The 15,481-nt window shown below is 40.0% G+C and overlaps 1 protein-coding gene across 4 annotated transcripts in view; it reads right to left on the reverse strand.

The window, feature by feature from the left end:
* The window catches only part of PDGFD (platelet derived growth factor D), a 135,836-nt gene that overhangs the window by 47,514 nt on the left and 72,841 nt on the right, over positions 1-15,481 (reverse strand). Inside the window, exons 2-4 of one of the 4 annotated variants that reach the window (XM_053971117.1) lie at positions 10,485-10,671; positions 6,320-6,500; positions 5,607-5,648 (exon numbers count right to left, since the gene is read on the reverse strand). In XM_053971117.1, coding sequence (XP_053827092.1) covers positions 5,607-5,648; positions 6,320-6,500; positions 10,485-10,671 — 410 coding nt within the window. Of the gene's footprint in view, positions 1-5,606; positions 5,649-6,319; positions 6,501-10,484; positions 10,690-15,481 lie in introns of all 4 variants that reach the window. The other 3 variants (XM_053971116.1, XM_053971119.1, XM_053971118.1) reach the window with 3 other exon arrangements.

Consider the following 15,481-nt stretch of genomic DNA (forward strand, 5'->3'; position numbering starts at 1 on the left):
CTGCCACTGTTTCATTGCAATTCCTGGATGATCCTAAATCAGTCCTTCCCTCTAGCACTTGTAGCATCCTCTAATGCTAAGCTGGTAGGTGATTCCTCTTCTCCCCGAAACCTCTGAATTTTGAATGGCTTTAAAAATTAAGATACAAAACAGAGAGACTCCTAACAAAGTTTAAAATTTACAGAGTCACATAGCAGAAGGATTGGGACCAATTTTAGTGTCTGAGACAAAAGTAAAGATGGAAGGGGCATCAGACCTTCAGGAGACCTGCCAAGAGAAGGACCACGTTAGAACCACAGCCTAGGGAACACTGGGGGACAATGCAGTCTGGGACAACCGACTGTGAAGCACTGGGTCATGCCAGGTTTGGCTGCTCTGGCTGCAGAGCTGTGATTCATGTGCTGCATTCAGCTGGTGCATCTCAGACTTGAAAACCTGCAAGTTTTTCCACTCTGGAGAGAAAGAGATTGGGTGGACAAGACTTCAGAGTTAGTCAGTAAAGGTTTAGGGTTTTGGAAGGTGTGACAGGATGCTGAAGGCAGAAAAGCTCTTGATTTGATGCAAATGTCAGCACAAATCTTTTAATTAGAAACTTTGACTGTACCTGGAGCAGCCAATGCTGCCTGTGAAACTGACCATCCAGACATATCTTCTGAATCCAAGAATACCCTTTCCTTATTACCAAGCTATGTGACTGCCACTTTTGCTTTTTTATGTATCTTTCACTATCTTTGGTTCTGCTCTGAGTGCTGGGAGAACCAGAATTTTTCTGCCTACCACACTGCTTTGCTTTTCTACCATGTCACCTTCATTTCTTCATCAAACTTTGCTGAAGGACAGGTTAGGTCTTGTGAATTAAGCAGCAGCCTGAGGATTGCTGGAGTCTCAGAAACCTTTATTAAATGGAAAGCATTCCTCCTCCTCCCCCCCATACAAAATTACTTTGATATATTCCATGTCCCAAGATGCACCAAGAAGTAGTATCTCTTTTTAATGTGCTGTCATCTTATGTTGGTGTTAAAAAATTTTGCATCTTCCAAAGCAAAAACAACAAAAAAAACCAACAAAAACAAAAACAAAACAAAAAAAAACAAACAAAAAAAACCCCAACCAAACAAACAGAAAAAAAATTGTGCATAGATAATCTCTTAAATTCCCTGCTTATGTGAACTTGGAGAAGTAATGTTAAAGATTTTGAGCAAGCCTTATCTAAATTAGACCCTAGGACTTAATTACTTCTCTCCTGAAAGATGAGCCTCTGGGAGATAATTTTATGAGGATAGTATGCCTTGAGCAAAACACAGAAAATAGTTTTCTGTCAAAACTTAAGAAAATAGAAGTTTCATCATATAGATTGTTATGTGTTTTACACATGGGTTGTATTTATAAAAAGTCTTTGCTGTCTAGCATAGACAGGCAACCAAAACTGAAATCAGAGAAAGTAGCAGAAGAATTGATAAAAGGTCACAGTTAAGTTCTTCTTTCTTCATTGTGAAACCTATTTCATGTTCAACCACTTTATTAACCAAGACATCCCACTCCACCCCATTCTCTTTCTTCTGTACGCCCAGCAATTTACTGGGATTCCTTCTGTGGATTATCTAATAGCAGGGAAGGTACAGATGCACCAGTATCACTCCTGTTGTCACATGAGATACATTACATGGAGTTTTAGGCAGAATTGTCCTGGATACAGAAATGAATTATCTGTCCATTCTATGAAAGAAGTGACAAGCTGAAGTACAGTAGCAGACTCGTGCACCTCCCAGACTGGCTTCAGCTTAGAATTAATCATTACTTATGATCTGTATGGATCTGCATTCCCACTGGTGAGTCTTTTTATGATCATATTAACTCTTAAGGGCATTTATTTATTGACTTATTTAAAAAAACCCTTAAGCCTGCTGCTGCACTACTTGTGCAGACAAGTGTAGTAAAATACAGGGAACCCGTCGCTTAATTCAGAGTGATAGTAGTGAGTACAAGTATCAGGATCAACTTCTTTTTCTTTTTCCCATTTTCATTTTCTGATTGCTCTTCCAATTTTGTTTGTTTTCTTCTGAACTTAATAGGCAAGTATTAAACAGTTTAAGCCTAGAGCTTGAGCAAACTTTGGTCAATATTCTTTGTATGGAAGTGATTGAAACAGGTGTCTTACCCCTGTTTGTGACTAATGCTCTCTTTTCGATCATAGGTGTGGTCACCTATATACAGGGTGTTTAGCAGAAAGCTATTCCCTGTAAAATTTCACATAAACTCAAAGTTCCTCCCTCCTCCATTGCATTAATTTTTATGGCTCTCTTATCCAAAAAACTTCATTTTTAAACAAGCCAAAACTAATTAGGATTTAACACACTGATACATATTTTGATGCATAAGCTTATCTTGGGACAAATGCTCTTATGTTCTCCTGTTTAATACCACATGTCCACAAGTATATGTGTTAAAAAAGAGGTATATGTAACCTTACACCTCTATAAACATGCATGTTTATAGAAAATACATATACATATATTCCTAGTTTTTTTGGTAGCCCTTGTTTCCAATAATGATTTTAGTCAAAATTCCAAAGTACGGATTTAATTTAGGATTAACCAAACAATTAGTACAGCAATAGGAATTTATTGTTATAAATGTACAACAAATATGTGCCTTTGACAATAAACTTAAAATAATGTTTGTAATTAGCAAATGGAATCCATCATTTTCTAGCTGTCTCATTAAAATGAAATTAGATGCAGAGTTGGGAATTTTAATTCCAAACATTCACCTTTATTGCTGAAACATGTTCCTGAATGAGTTCCAAGACTATTTCACTAAATGTCCATGCAAATGAAGTTGTAAAACATGGGACCGAATCTTGTTAACATCCCTTTCCAGAATTATGACATTGAAAGAACTTCAGAAGGAAAAAGGGGATTATATAAATTTATCCTCCTCTGCTTCATGGATTTCTACACTGTGTATTGTGAATGATTATGTCCTTAGCGTAAAAATAACGTAACAAAAAAAACTTAAAAAATCCAAACCCACCCCCCTCAAAACAAACAAAAACAAGCCAAAAAACCACCACCCTAGAATACCTCAGTTCCTTCTATAATACAATTTAATATTTCTAAGGCAACTCAAGAAAAGGATTAAAAAATATTAAGAAATAATGGTTTTAAGCGATAATGGTAGGGAGGAGTTTCAAACAAATTTGCAATCACACGAGGCTCATGCGTAATCGCTATCTAGGTCTTGCTCCAGACCATTTTTGCTCTAGATCTGTGAACTTTAAAGAAAAAGGCAATTTTTAAAGATCTTCAAGGGAAGTAATTCTCTATGTGGATACCCAGTCTAAGCCAACAAACTGCACAGCTACAGCTGGGGACTTTGAACACGAAGCGTCAAGTGTAGAGACCAGCCTCCAGCTGTGCACACCTACCTCCTCCGGCAACCAGCACACAGGAGGAGGGACTTTTTCCACAGAGGTTAGGACACTTTTGACTCTTAGGCAACTTGAGGTCAGCTGTGGGAAGTGGGACACACTCAATTCACTAACAAACTCCTGGAGTCAGGTCCACTCTGGAGCTCCCACTACAGGAAGTGCTACTGCTTTGTGAGGGAAGAGCAGATCTGGGACAGGCAGCAGGCAGCAGCACGCTGGACCTGTCCCGTGCCTTCAAGACCACCATCACCACTTCCCTTCCAGCCTTCTGAGTCCCTCAGACCCACAGAGGGGAGAGCAGAGGCAGAGGTGCCAAAACACAGAAGATGAGGGAAGAGGAGGAAGAAGGAGGTGGGAGACAGCCTTGGCAAGCAAAAGTTGCTAAATGCTGTTAATTAGATGGTCAGACTTTATTGCATAGATTTTTCTCCCCTGTCCCTTGTCCCTTATCTTATATTGGGACAGTTAAATATTCCCACATATCCTTATAGTTTTCAACCTTATACTGTTAAAGACCATTCTTGTATCTTTTTGGTCTAATTTTCCAGAATCAGTCTGAGTTCTGATCCCATCGAACCCTTTCATCCTACATGGGGTGTTTACTTTCTATACCTTGTTTCACAAAGGCAAATGTGATACAAGTGATACAAGTCTAATTTATGTCTTCTCTAGAAAAATAATCCCCTTTTGTTTCTCTAAATGGTACTGAAATGTGCAGTTAATAGAAAAACAAATATACAAAGATAGTGAAGGATTTTTCTGCTAAGAAAAATCTCTGGTGTCTTATTTGTGCCTCATGTAGAGTGCTGACCTAAGTAAAAGCTTGATCTGCATCAAATATAGTGAACTTCACTGACTTCCTTGAAGATTTATTAATGAGAGGCCAAAGAGTCAGGCTGCAAGGCTGCTTGCCTGCATGAGTAACTGAGAAATTCACCCAGTCATTCTGGCATGATGCACAGAAGATGGAGCTGATCAATAAATTCCAAATCACTTGCTTTATTTTCTCTGGAAAATTATCAGAGTCTGGTATACAAATAAACAACTACCATGCAGATCCAAACTCCAAATATTAGAAAAAGCAAGGGAATTAAGAAATTTGCACATAAGAACTTTGCACCATGTTTCAAGAAATGCCCCAGAAGTAGCCCTTTGTTGGAGAAGGTTACAAAGGGAAGCAAAAAAGGCAATGTAAAGGTCCTTAATTTAATCTCATAGAAAATACCATATGTTTTTGCATGCTTCATTAATGCTCCCTGGTTTACTGACTAGAAACACACAGCAAGTCCAACCTTCAGGGGTCAGCAGTGCTCAGGATATCTATGAACTGCACTCTAGGTGACTGTGGGGGCTATGGAATAAGGGCTGACTATGCTCAGAATTAATCCTGCACTTTTAGGTGGGATGGTTCGGAATCTGAAGACCAGCTAAATACAAATCACCCCCCATCTCACTAATACCACCAATCACCTGTACAGGGCTCTTCTCTGAAATAAAGTAGTATTTCATTCAGAGGGTGTACTTAGAGATTATTCTTGTAAATAGATATGCTAGATTGCAAATTCTCTGTTTAGTCATAGTTTTGAAATGAGATAAATACAGGAGCCTTTTCTGAGCTTTCTAGTGCAGAGAGTCCTGTGTCTTATGAGTGATAACATTAATTTTTGGAAAGCCTAATACTATCAGACTATCTGTATATTCTCTGGAACAAAACTTGCTAAATGCAGCAGAGTTTCTGTGGCTGTGCTGAAAACAGTATAAAGAAAGGCTGCTTCTTCACTCTCATTTTTATGCCCAGTGGTCTTTCACAGACTGTTCTGCCTGAATTTGAGTTTTAGTATATTATCTTCAAATTAGAGCTCAGGATGTACTTACAATTTAATGTCTTACTCCACTAGAAGCCTAACAATTTAAATGCAAGGAAGCAAAATTTTTATAGCTTTGCTCTGTCTTGACAATGTGCTGTTTATGGACTCTTTTTAGCACATACAGGCATACATGCATGCAAAGAGGTGGAAGTGAAATGACTCAAACAATGAATCTTTCCTGTTACAACATTATTGCTATCCCAGGCTTTCTTATTCTTGTTAAAGGACAGTGGATTAAATAAAAAGGGAACAAGAAGTGTGATGGATAGGAAAATATAATGATGACAGTATAATAAATTATTGCTTACCATTTCCTGAGTGTTTGCAAAATCTGCCTCTTTCGAGCTACACTGCACCAAAAGCATTATAATATTAAACAGGGCAATACAAAGGAATACATATTCGTATCAAAATCTACTTAAGTATACTCAGCATTCCTGCTCCCTAAAAGCAAAACCAAAATTAGAACAAAAAAAAAAAAGATGAGATTTTCATCTCACTGAAACAGTACATGATACACTACTAATGCTTCTGCATATAGAGAGGTATGTTGATATCTGATTAAAAATATAGTCTGAGCCTTAGCACACTGTCTTGAATGCAGACTTCTACTGAATACATGATAAACTACTCTTTATCTGAGAATCACAGCCATAACCCCTCAAGGTATTTTTATTTGACCTCAAATGAATATGAAAAAGGGGTTCACAGAGCAGCCATTTCTTTGCTATTTCTGCAGCATCTCTCAAGGCAGTGGCAGTGCAGCTTTAGTGTGGAAAGTGTTAGTGCTTCTGAAACATGTTATTAGAGTAAATCTTGAACTGAACTTGACTTTCTTTTATATTTAATGACACCATGTCAAAAATACTTTGATCTGCATTAATGCAGTTGCTGGAATAAAATTACTTTCAGTCATTTAGTGTTTTGATCCCACGTTTAGCTACACCATTCAGTCTTCAAGAACGGATGCTCTTTTACACTGCAAGCTGTCTCTTACTCCTGTTAGCCCTAGGAGACTTACCACAAGAGAGTAACATATCTTGAATCCAGGTTTAGCCACAAAGTAGTCATCGGATTTGAAGGTTATCTTAATGTGATTTGTCCTTGATGTTATTCTTGGAGGTACTTCCCTGTGTCCACACCACCGTCCTCGAATAACTGTGCTGGTCTCTGACACATCTTCCACTTCCACAAAGTCATACCTGAAAAAGAGTATGAAGAATCAGTTTCTGCTGATTCTGGTTACAGAGGGTGCTTGCAAATTGACAGGAGCACAGCTGGCAACACAAAGACAACTGTCCCCTGTTCTCCACTCCAAAACATCAGACTAAATATTACAAATGGTGGACAAGTTCGTGGGCCACTAAATATACTGAGCTGCAAGCAACTGCCTGAGTGCTCAAATGACTGATTTCTGTGCTCCTGAAACATGACAGTATTTGCTACCATGTTAAAATAGCAATAAGAGGCACTTGCATGTGCTTAGTATACAGTAAGCATACGCATTGCGTTTTATGTGATGGGTAAATAATTTAGAGACCTGATAAAATATTATTTAAGGCAAGCTGCCCAACCTGAGCAGCTGCAAGCACTTGTGCACTTTCTGGTGGTCACCCAAGTCCCTGCAGCAGCAGCAGCCACAGGTGCCCGCCTGCTCTGTCAGTCAGAGGGCTAGAGAGGGGCAGCCACTGTGCCAGGAGCAAAGGGAGATGCTGGAGGGACACAGGGCAGTGCATTCTACTGAAAGGTGCTTTTTAGGACCCTCCTTGTAGGTGGCACATTGCTCATGGAATTGGTTTGGAAAGATTTATGTCTAGCTTTCAAGCAGGAAAGCATGCTGCCCATCGGGAAGTTCATGTGTATGCTGTCACCAGGGAAAATGCAACAGCACATCTTTTTCTGTGAAAAGTCATATCTTGGCCAGGCACCCGTACCACAGCAGTGGTCCCTGAGCCCAAAGAGGGCTCTGCCAGGAGCAGAAGGCACTAAACCCCAGGGATGAAGGAACACAGTGGCAGCACTCACTGCTCCAGCCTGCGCATTCGCCTGCTTGGATATAAATGACCATATAAATAGGTAAATAAATGAGTACAGTTATTGAGCTGGAGAATAAAGGGGGCAGAGAATAAAGTTCTGCTTTTACTGAATCTGTGACAAAATGTCTCTCAGTATCTTTGGAGCCAGAATTAGGCCCCACACATTGCTGCCAGTGAGGCAGAGGTGATGACAAGAGGGACAGCTTGAGTGCCATCCTCACAGTACAGTTAAGCCTTAAAACTCTGGAAGTCTTTACCAGCAATGTTTTGTATTATCAAAGCATCTGCTCCCTCCAAAGGAGTTCAGGACTGTTAAGTGATTTCTTGCTAGCAATGCACTTCTTCCCACCCCCAAGGAGGAGAGCCAAGCACCCTCCTCCTTGCCCAGTTGTGGGAGCTGAATAGCTCTGTAAATAACAGACCTGCTTTTCTTTTTCTGCTGAGAGCCCATGAGAAAAAAACCACAAGTACTATGTGGTTTGAGAATATCAGCTCTGCTGCTTTTATATTCACCAACGCCAAATTGCACAGAACAGAAAATAACAGATCCACCATGACCACTTAAATCTGCCCAAACTCTGCTGAAATATTCTTTTTTGAAGTACACCAAAATTTAGTTCCAGGCAGAGGTAAACTTGTCTCAAGCTCTCTCCACCATCTCAAGCTCCCACTCCCTGGTGGTGATGGATGTGGTGCCCAGCAGAGCTCCCAAGGATCCACCCTGGCCCCCTGGGAAGCACGTAACTGTGAACGCCTATTGCAACACAAGGGGTTGTGGTGCTCAGCAGGAGATAACCTTGTAAGCTTTGGTGAAAGCTGTCCCGACTGGCCTCCTCACTTTTAAAAGCCAGACTAAGCAGCAAAACCAGGGAAAATCCATGGACTTTCAAGGATTATATCTGCTTTCAACAGAAAAGGCTTTGCTGCAACCATCATGGAAGTAGGTGTATTTTCAGTTGCTTCTGTGCATCCAAGGAGCCTCAGAGGCTGGGTAATTTAACTGCTTTTCAGAATCATCTCTTATCAAGTGCCTGTGGAAATGCTAACAGCACTTCTCGAACATTCTGTAAGACCTTGAATATTTCCTCTCCTTCTTCAGAAGCTCTGAAGAAATATAGCTCTGCTAAAATATACCTCTTAATTCCTCAGCCTGAATGAATTTCAATCAGTTCAGTCTTAACAGTATGCAAATTACAATAATTAGCATTAATGAAAAATTGAAAGAAAACACTAGGAAGTTTCTGGAGAAAAAAGCTTAAGGTCAAAAGCAAATACAAAAGCAAGGTAAGGTGCAGAGGTCCTGAATTACTTGTCCAGTATGCCCAGCCTTCAAGCATGTGCTTAGCTCTCGGCATTCATTTCAATTAAACAGTCCTGGCTGTCTCTCTAAAGCAGCACTGCAGGGATTGTCAGGGACTGAAGCTGCAGAAAGGATCTAGTTTTGAAAAATATATTGAGCATTAGCAAAACATCCAACTGCACACAGTATTTAACAGACTTAAAGCCATCACAATCTGTCTGACGAAAAAATTCCTCGCTCTGGAAGTAATACTACCCAAATAAAGGTCTTCCAGAAACTCTAGGGGAAGTTTTACTGCAGAAAAGGATGTGATATTTCTCCAGCTTCTATAGACACTATGGATAATGGAAAGTCTTTCCTTTTCTCTGCATTCTAAATTAGCTGCTCTGGAAAAATCAAGCAGACTGTCTTCCAAGATGCACTCCAAGCACATAATGCCAGTTAACAGCTTGACTTTCCCTCACTGTGCCACCACCTTTAATGGCTTTTGACAGAGAATACTGCATCTTTTTTTCCAAAGTAAATTAGCCCTCTGTTTCAAAGTTGCAATGCTTAAGGTCAGCCACAGTTTATCCACTATGTAAATATTAACAGGCTGCTTCTGTGTGCATTAGACTCTGAATCTGGGAAAGCATTTGGGGTACTGGGAGGTTACTGTTGTTCCTGACTCTGCTGCTGATCTTGGACCAACATCACCAGAGCAGACCTGCCAAGAAGCAGGAAAGGAGAGCCAATTTTAGGCTGCATTCTTTTATTGCTACATGGAAAACAAACCTGCAGGAATGGTTCCCTCTATCAGTAATGCAGAAAATGTAACAAAGAAAAATAAGGGAAAAAAATCCGTCCTGTAAAATGCCTGCGGAGATGCCAAACCCTACAAACACAAATTAATTGACAAAGATAAGATAAGAATGGGCTGGGTGTGCGGAAACGCTAACAACCAAGTTCTGTGCATAGATAAGGTATAAGCAACAACATGATCAGGCAGTGTTGGAGGCTGAGATTTGAGCATTTCAAGTAAGTAGCATCATAGTAATCTGCCTTTTGGAGGGCATGGGAATCCTGAGCCTGTTTTCCCCCACAAAAGAGAGAGCTGAATAAAAGAAATATAAACACATGGATTTATGCTGTTTTAGTGAATGCTGGCAAGATTCACCTCTGTACTCTACTAATGCAAAACAGTTTATCCACCTAGGTTAATCAGCCAGATCAGCTGAGCTTAAGGTCACTTTTGCTTAAAAGGGGAATCAAAGCAACTGCGATATAGTAGATATAGGCTTTAATAGATTTATAGATACATCAGCATGCATCAGTACACTGATGGTTGTGGACCTATATTTAAAAGTTTTAGAAGGAATTGTACCGGTGAAGAGTAAAAATAAAGATAAGCAAGTAATTTGGAGATAATTATATTTTTCAGTGCATTTTTATCTGTCCCTCACACCCCAGTATAAACGCTTACCTACTCACTCAAACCTCCTAGAGCCCTCCACCTACTGAAAAATGTATTTCTTGCCTGGCTGAAATGCAACAGAGGTGATAGAGGACAAAATCCTATTAAAGTAGCACCTATGTTGTTAGACAGCTGGATTTGAGCATACAAGTACTTTGTGCTTAAAACATTATAGAAGGACTAAAACCTGACAAAACTGCTTCAGGTCCAGGACAGCTCAATTTATTTATGAACTCAAAGACCAATTTCAGCTGGAAGGGCCCCTTAAAGGTCTGTCCTCCTTGCAAGGACATCCTAGACGGGGCCAGAGATGCCCTGGTTTCGCTTTGCAGTCTCATGCCAGTGAACTCAAAGGTGGTCTTAAGAAGCCCTTTGCAAACTTTCACTTGGCACTCACCTGCAGATCTCATTTTCGGGTTCCTCCAGCCCAAACTGATTATCAAAAGCCAGTTGGATCCTGGTGCTCTCTGGGGAGTGGAGCCGCCACGTCAGCAGGAGGTTCCTGGGGTAGCTGCTGGGGAAGCGAGGACTGTGGATGCAGCCGTTCCCTGCCACGCTGATGGTCTCTTCTTTTCGGTACAAGTCTGTGAGGTGATTGCTCTCTGTTAGTAGTCACAACTTGTAGAAATTAGTATGTTGTTCCAGTTACAGGAAGGCAAAAAACACAACAGTTTATAATACAGCACAATTATTTGCATTTCAAGTCTATAAAAACTTGGGTCTAGGAGCAGTTATTATTCAATAGCAAGTACAATGTATTTTCTCTTAATTCAATCCCCTATTAAACAGTAAAAACAACAGAGCTCAGGTATACAGACTCTTTATTTTACAAGAAATGTAAATTATTTTTACATTTATATTGATTATATAAATTCATTTTCACCACTTTGGTTTTAAAACAGAATTAAACTTTAATAAAAGCTTGAGAACAATGAAGTAAGACAGACTGGAATAAAAAATGTATATAGTCCTGCTTCCCAAATTTTGTGCTGTGGGGAGCAATGACCTCTAAACAAAAGCAGCAATGAAGGGCTGCAGGAAAGTGAGTATGGGTGAATTTAAATTTCTTTACTGTGCTTAAGCATTTCTTCCCAGAAACATGTGTAAGGTCATGTTTTGATTTTATTTGTATGGTTTGAACCATTTTCTGCCTATGGTCCATTTACTCAAACAGCTACTCCATGCTTATACTGATGCAACTGAGGCTAGATCCTATCCCATCAACCATCTTACTGAGTAACTTAAAGACAAAGAGCCTTTGTCTTTACTTTAACTTTAACTGTAACTTTACTTAATTAAAATTCCACAGCTTTTGCCTGAGCAAATATTCAGTTGTTCCTAAAGTTTACTTATACCGACGTAAAACCTCTGCTGCTGTAAATCCATGGCTCCAAGGATTACAGGAACTGTGTCAAGACTCATATCTCTAAAAGTCAAAATGTCTTCTCAGTTGCACCATGCACTTGCACTGCCCAGCTGTTTCTGATACTGGAATTTGGGTCAGTTTGCATCAAAGAACTGCAAACAACCATTCTTCCGTGAATTGACAACTTCAGTATGGGGAAATTTTGAGGATGAGAAGGCCCCAAGGCAACATTCAGATCACAGCAGGTTTCAGTCAAGACATGCACCTCTGAGCCTCCACCTGTGGGACAGCTACCTGTGTTCCTCCCCCACATGTGTGGGGATCTACATGAATTTGGACACTTGTTTTCACGTAAACACCCAAACTCTGCTGTCTTTATCTTAAACTGAACATCACTCTGCTGAATGCCACCTCAACCTCCAGTTCCACTGCAAGCAATAGAAATAGCAAACTGGTGCCTTCTCCTGAATCTGGCTACTGAGGAAGAACAAATGGGAATAAAATATCTCCACCAGGCCACTCTGTGAATGCTGGAAATACAAAACCAAAGCAACCAGCCACAGCCATCTGCCACACACACTAAGTCTTTACTTTTAAAATAAAATCTAACGTGTGACTGAATTTTTCTAAGTTCTTTATATGAAATAAATATACTTGTTTTATAAATGCTCACTGAAACCAGGAATCCAGACAAATGCTACAAACTTCTTGATTAGTACATCTATTTTTCAGGTTGCTTTTCACTGGTTCCTGGCTGCAAACACCACCCTGCATGCAGCTATAAGCAAAGCATGGTTGTTTAACCATTCATTGTACTCTTCTGACAGCACAGTAATTCTAGCTTCCAAACACGCTGAAACTTGGAAGAAAAAAAGTCTGTGTTTCTTATAAAACTATCTCTATAGACCTAATTGTGACATCTTTCTAAGATGCTTTCACACTCTGAGACACCCTTTCTAAGCAAACACAGTCCTAGCTCACAAAGTGCAGAACTAGCCAGTTTTTTATTCTGTTTTAACCAAACAATTTGCATTGGAAAAGTGCCAATTTGGTGAAAATAAAGACCACCCACCTATTAGTTTTGTTGCAATTTTCATCAAGGACATCTATGCTGAAGTCTGGTTTTTTATTTGCTTTTATTCAAAAAAAAAGAGGGAAAAAAGACATCTGTGCATTTTTTTTTTCCTGATCTGGAATGAAACAAAATGTCCAGCCAACACTACTGAGTTCTTACTGAAATCCTGAGGACCTTTGAACTCTGAAAATACCCAGTACACTAAGAGGACACTATTTCACATGACTGTATCCAAAAGGTCCAAGAAAAGAGATAAAAATAGAAGAGATTTGATGATAACAAATTCTAGTAAAAAACAATCATTCCCTAAGTCAGAACAAAAGTTACTGCGTAAAACATGGCAAAACTCATCCTGTGCCTGAGAGTCCATTACTCTTCTTTCTTGAACAGCAAACTATTGCCATTTTCCCTCTGTCACTGCATTTCACTATGTGGTTCAAATCTGGTTCATGATTCTGAGGGAAAGGTTCCATTTTCCCAGGCAGTCCTAGTACAAGCTTTATCCTCACGTCATCAGCTGCTGAAATTAGAGTTCTGGGGACAGTATCTCTGAAATGTGCTCATACATATACCTCCAAAGAAAACATCTGTGCACACAGCACACCAGCTGAGAATGAACACTACATGCTCTCTTGTACATCAAGAAGAGGGTCTGTCACAGCTTTTCATTTAAGTTAAACTTTGAATCGCATGGACTACAGCACTCTGCCTGCAAGGCAGTCACACCTGACCAAGACTAGTGCTGAAATGTCATGGCTGGCACAGCTCTGCAGTATCCAAGCTGCACAGGTACATGAAGCAATAAAGCTGCACGTGTTACGAAGCTTAAAAATCAAAGCACAGTGACTTGTTATTTCCATCATGGTAAACATGGCAATTATAAAGTCATTGCAGAGGAAAGGCTGGAGAGAAGCACGGGGATAAAATTCTCACTATAGTAAAACAAGGGATATTCAAATATTCCACTCTGAGGAAAAGTCCTTTCCACAAAGGAATAAAGTGTGTTTGATGAGAATGGCCATAAATACTGTTTCTATAGCCCACATGGGATGAAATCTAAAGCTATTCAGAGCCTTCACCTGATGCTGGAGCAGACTCTTCAGGAGCTCTGAAACAGCCTGATTCCCTCTCACCCTCCTCACCGTGCACTAAATTACAACCTGAAGTGGTGTAGCCAGCACTGTAATCAAACACATCAGAATTTTCTAAGGTGATTTTCACTGGGATTTCACAGATAGAACACAGTCAACACAGAGTTGCTCCCAGGAGGTTGGCTCCTCATGAATCAAGCATCTGGGAAACAGCTTGAAGAGATGTAAGCAACTCTTGCACCTTTTGTATCAACAAAGCTATGAGACTAAAGTAAGACCTTTCCAAGGAGACGAGCATTGTCCTCATCAGATACATTGGGAGAACTCGTGGAACACACATTCACCAAGGGGAAAGTCAGAATAAAAACACTTAATAAAAGATACAGGCAAAGGAAAAGACAGTGTGTCTTTCAAGGCACTGAACTGTCCCATGCTGCAACATAACACAAAGCAGCACTACACAGTGTCCTGGATGTCACATTCTAACTGTATTCCATAATGCTTTATGGGAGTAAATAAAACACGACAGTGCATAATGCACTGCCTGTCACATTTACTAAAAAGCATATAAAATCATTTCACAATGAATAAAAGCAGGTGCTAAGTCATAAGGCAAAAAGGCCATTTATGCCATAAACAGAAGGAGGATATTCTAGATGGCAGAAGCCACAAACATATCCTTGCACTGGGGGAGAAAAACTATCTCATAAGGAAGATGAGTGGGAAGGAATCTGGAAGACATCCTTTTTGGTGAGGCAATTCCCTGAGAGAGTCTGAGCTGATTGTAAAGCAGCTTGCTCTATATTTTATTTATCTGAACTAATCTCTCCTTTTTTTTCCCCCTCTTCATTCTTTCACAACCACTGATTTTAAACATAATGGCATACATGATAGTCCAGCTGTCCAAATTAGAGGAGCTCCTATGTAAATGCTCAAGGCAACTGCATTTTTCCAAAGTGCTTGCCTCACTCCCCCTGCAAGGAGTGCAGCTGGGTGTCAGAGTGGGAACTGGGATGTACAGTTCAAGATTCAGGAAAAGGTGTTTGTCTCAAGACAGTCCCCAACATAGGTGCCCAGTGCATCCAATATTTTTCCCTTTCCCAGTGAGGTTATGCTGCAGGAGCAGCAAGAATCAGAAAGACAAATTTCATCCTGTGTTTTCTCTGGATGCCTGTGCTTCCTTGTGAGCTTTAGCAACATATCAACACTTTCCTCTTAAAGCTACTCCTCCTCGTCATGACATGCCTATTTACTACGGACAGAAGTCTGCTTCTATCATTATCATTCAACAGACAATGAATTCCTTCACTAAAACAACAGTAATAATAATTTAAAAAATCCCAACCAACCTAAAAGGGATTTTTTAACTGATAATAGCTAATCTGACATCTATTCTGTAATATATCCAGCAAGGAGAGTCTGTAAGTGTCAAGTCCTTTAGAAAGAAGAATTAAGAAAATGACCTTGTCTAAGGACCTAGCCAACAATATGGAATACTTAGCTCCACCCTTCCAAGGTTCCAACACTTCTAACACTTCCTAAGATGTTGTCTTGTGTGTAGGTTTGCTTCTGTCTTTCCTCCCCTTGGGGAAGTTGGCCAATCAACTTTGATACAGCAGTAAAGGCTGAAAAAATACCACACTCTGAATGTATTATGACAAGAAATACACCCTCCAAAATGCCATGGAGCGTAACCTCATGAGCTCATCCTCTGGTACAGCTGAGGAGAGAGTTTCTGAGAAACATGGTGAAGTTCATTTTACTTATGAAAGTATTTGTTATTTCAGGAAAGGACCTTGGGATTTTGCATGTGGGAGTTTTCCAGATATAACTCTCCTCCCCCACTGCTGTTGTCTTAAAAA

This window comes from Vidua macroura, chromosome 2 (assembly GCF_024509145.1).
Source record: "Vidua macroura isolate BioBank_ID:100142 chromosome 2, ASM2450914v1, whole genome shotgun sequence".
NCBI lineage: Eukaryota > Metazoa > Chordata > Aves > Passeriformes > Viduidae > Vidua > Vidua macroura.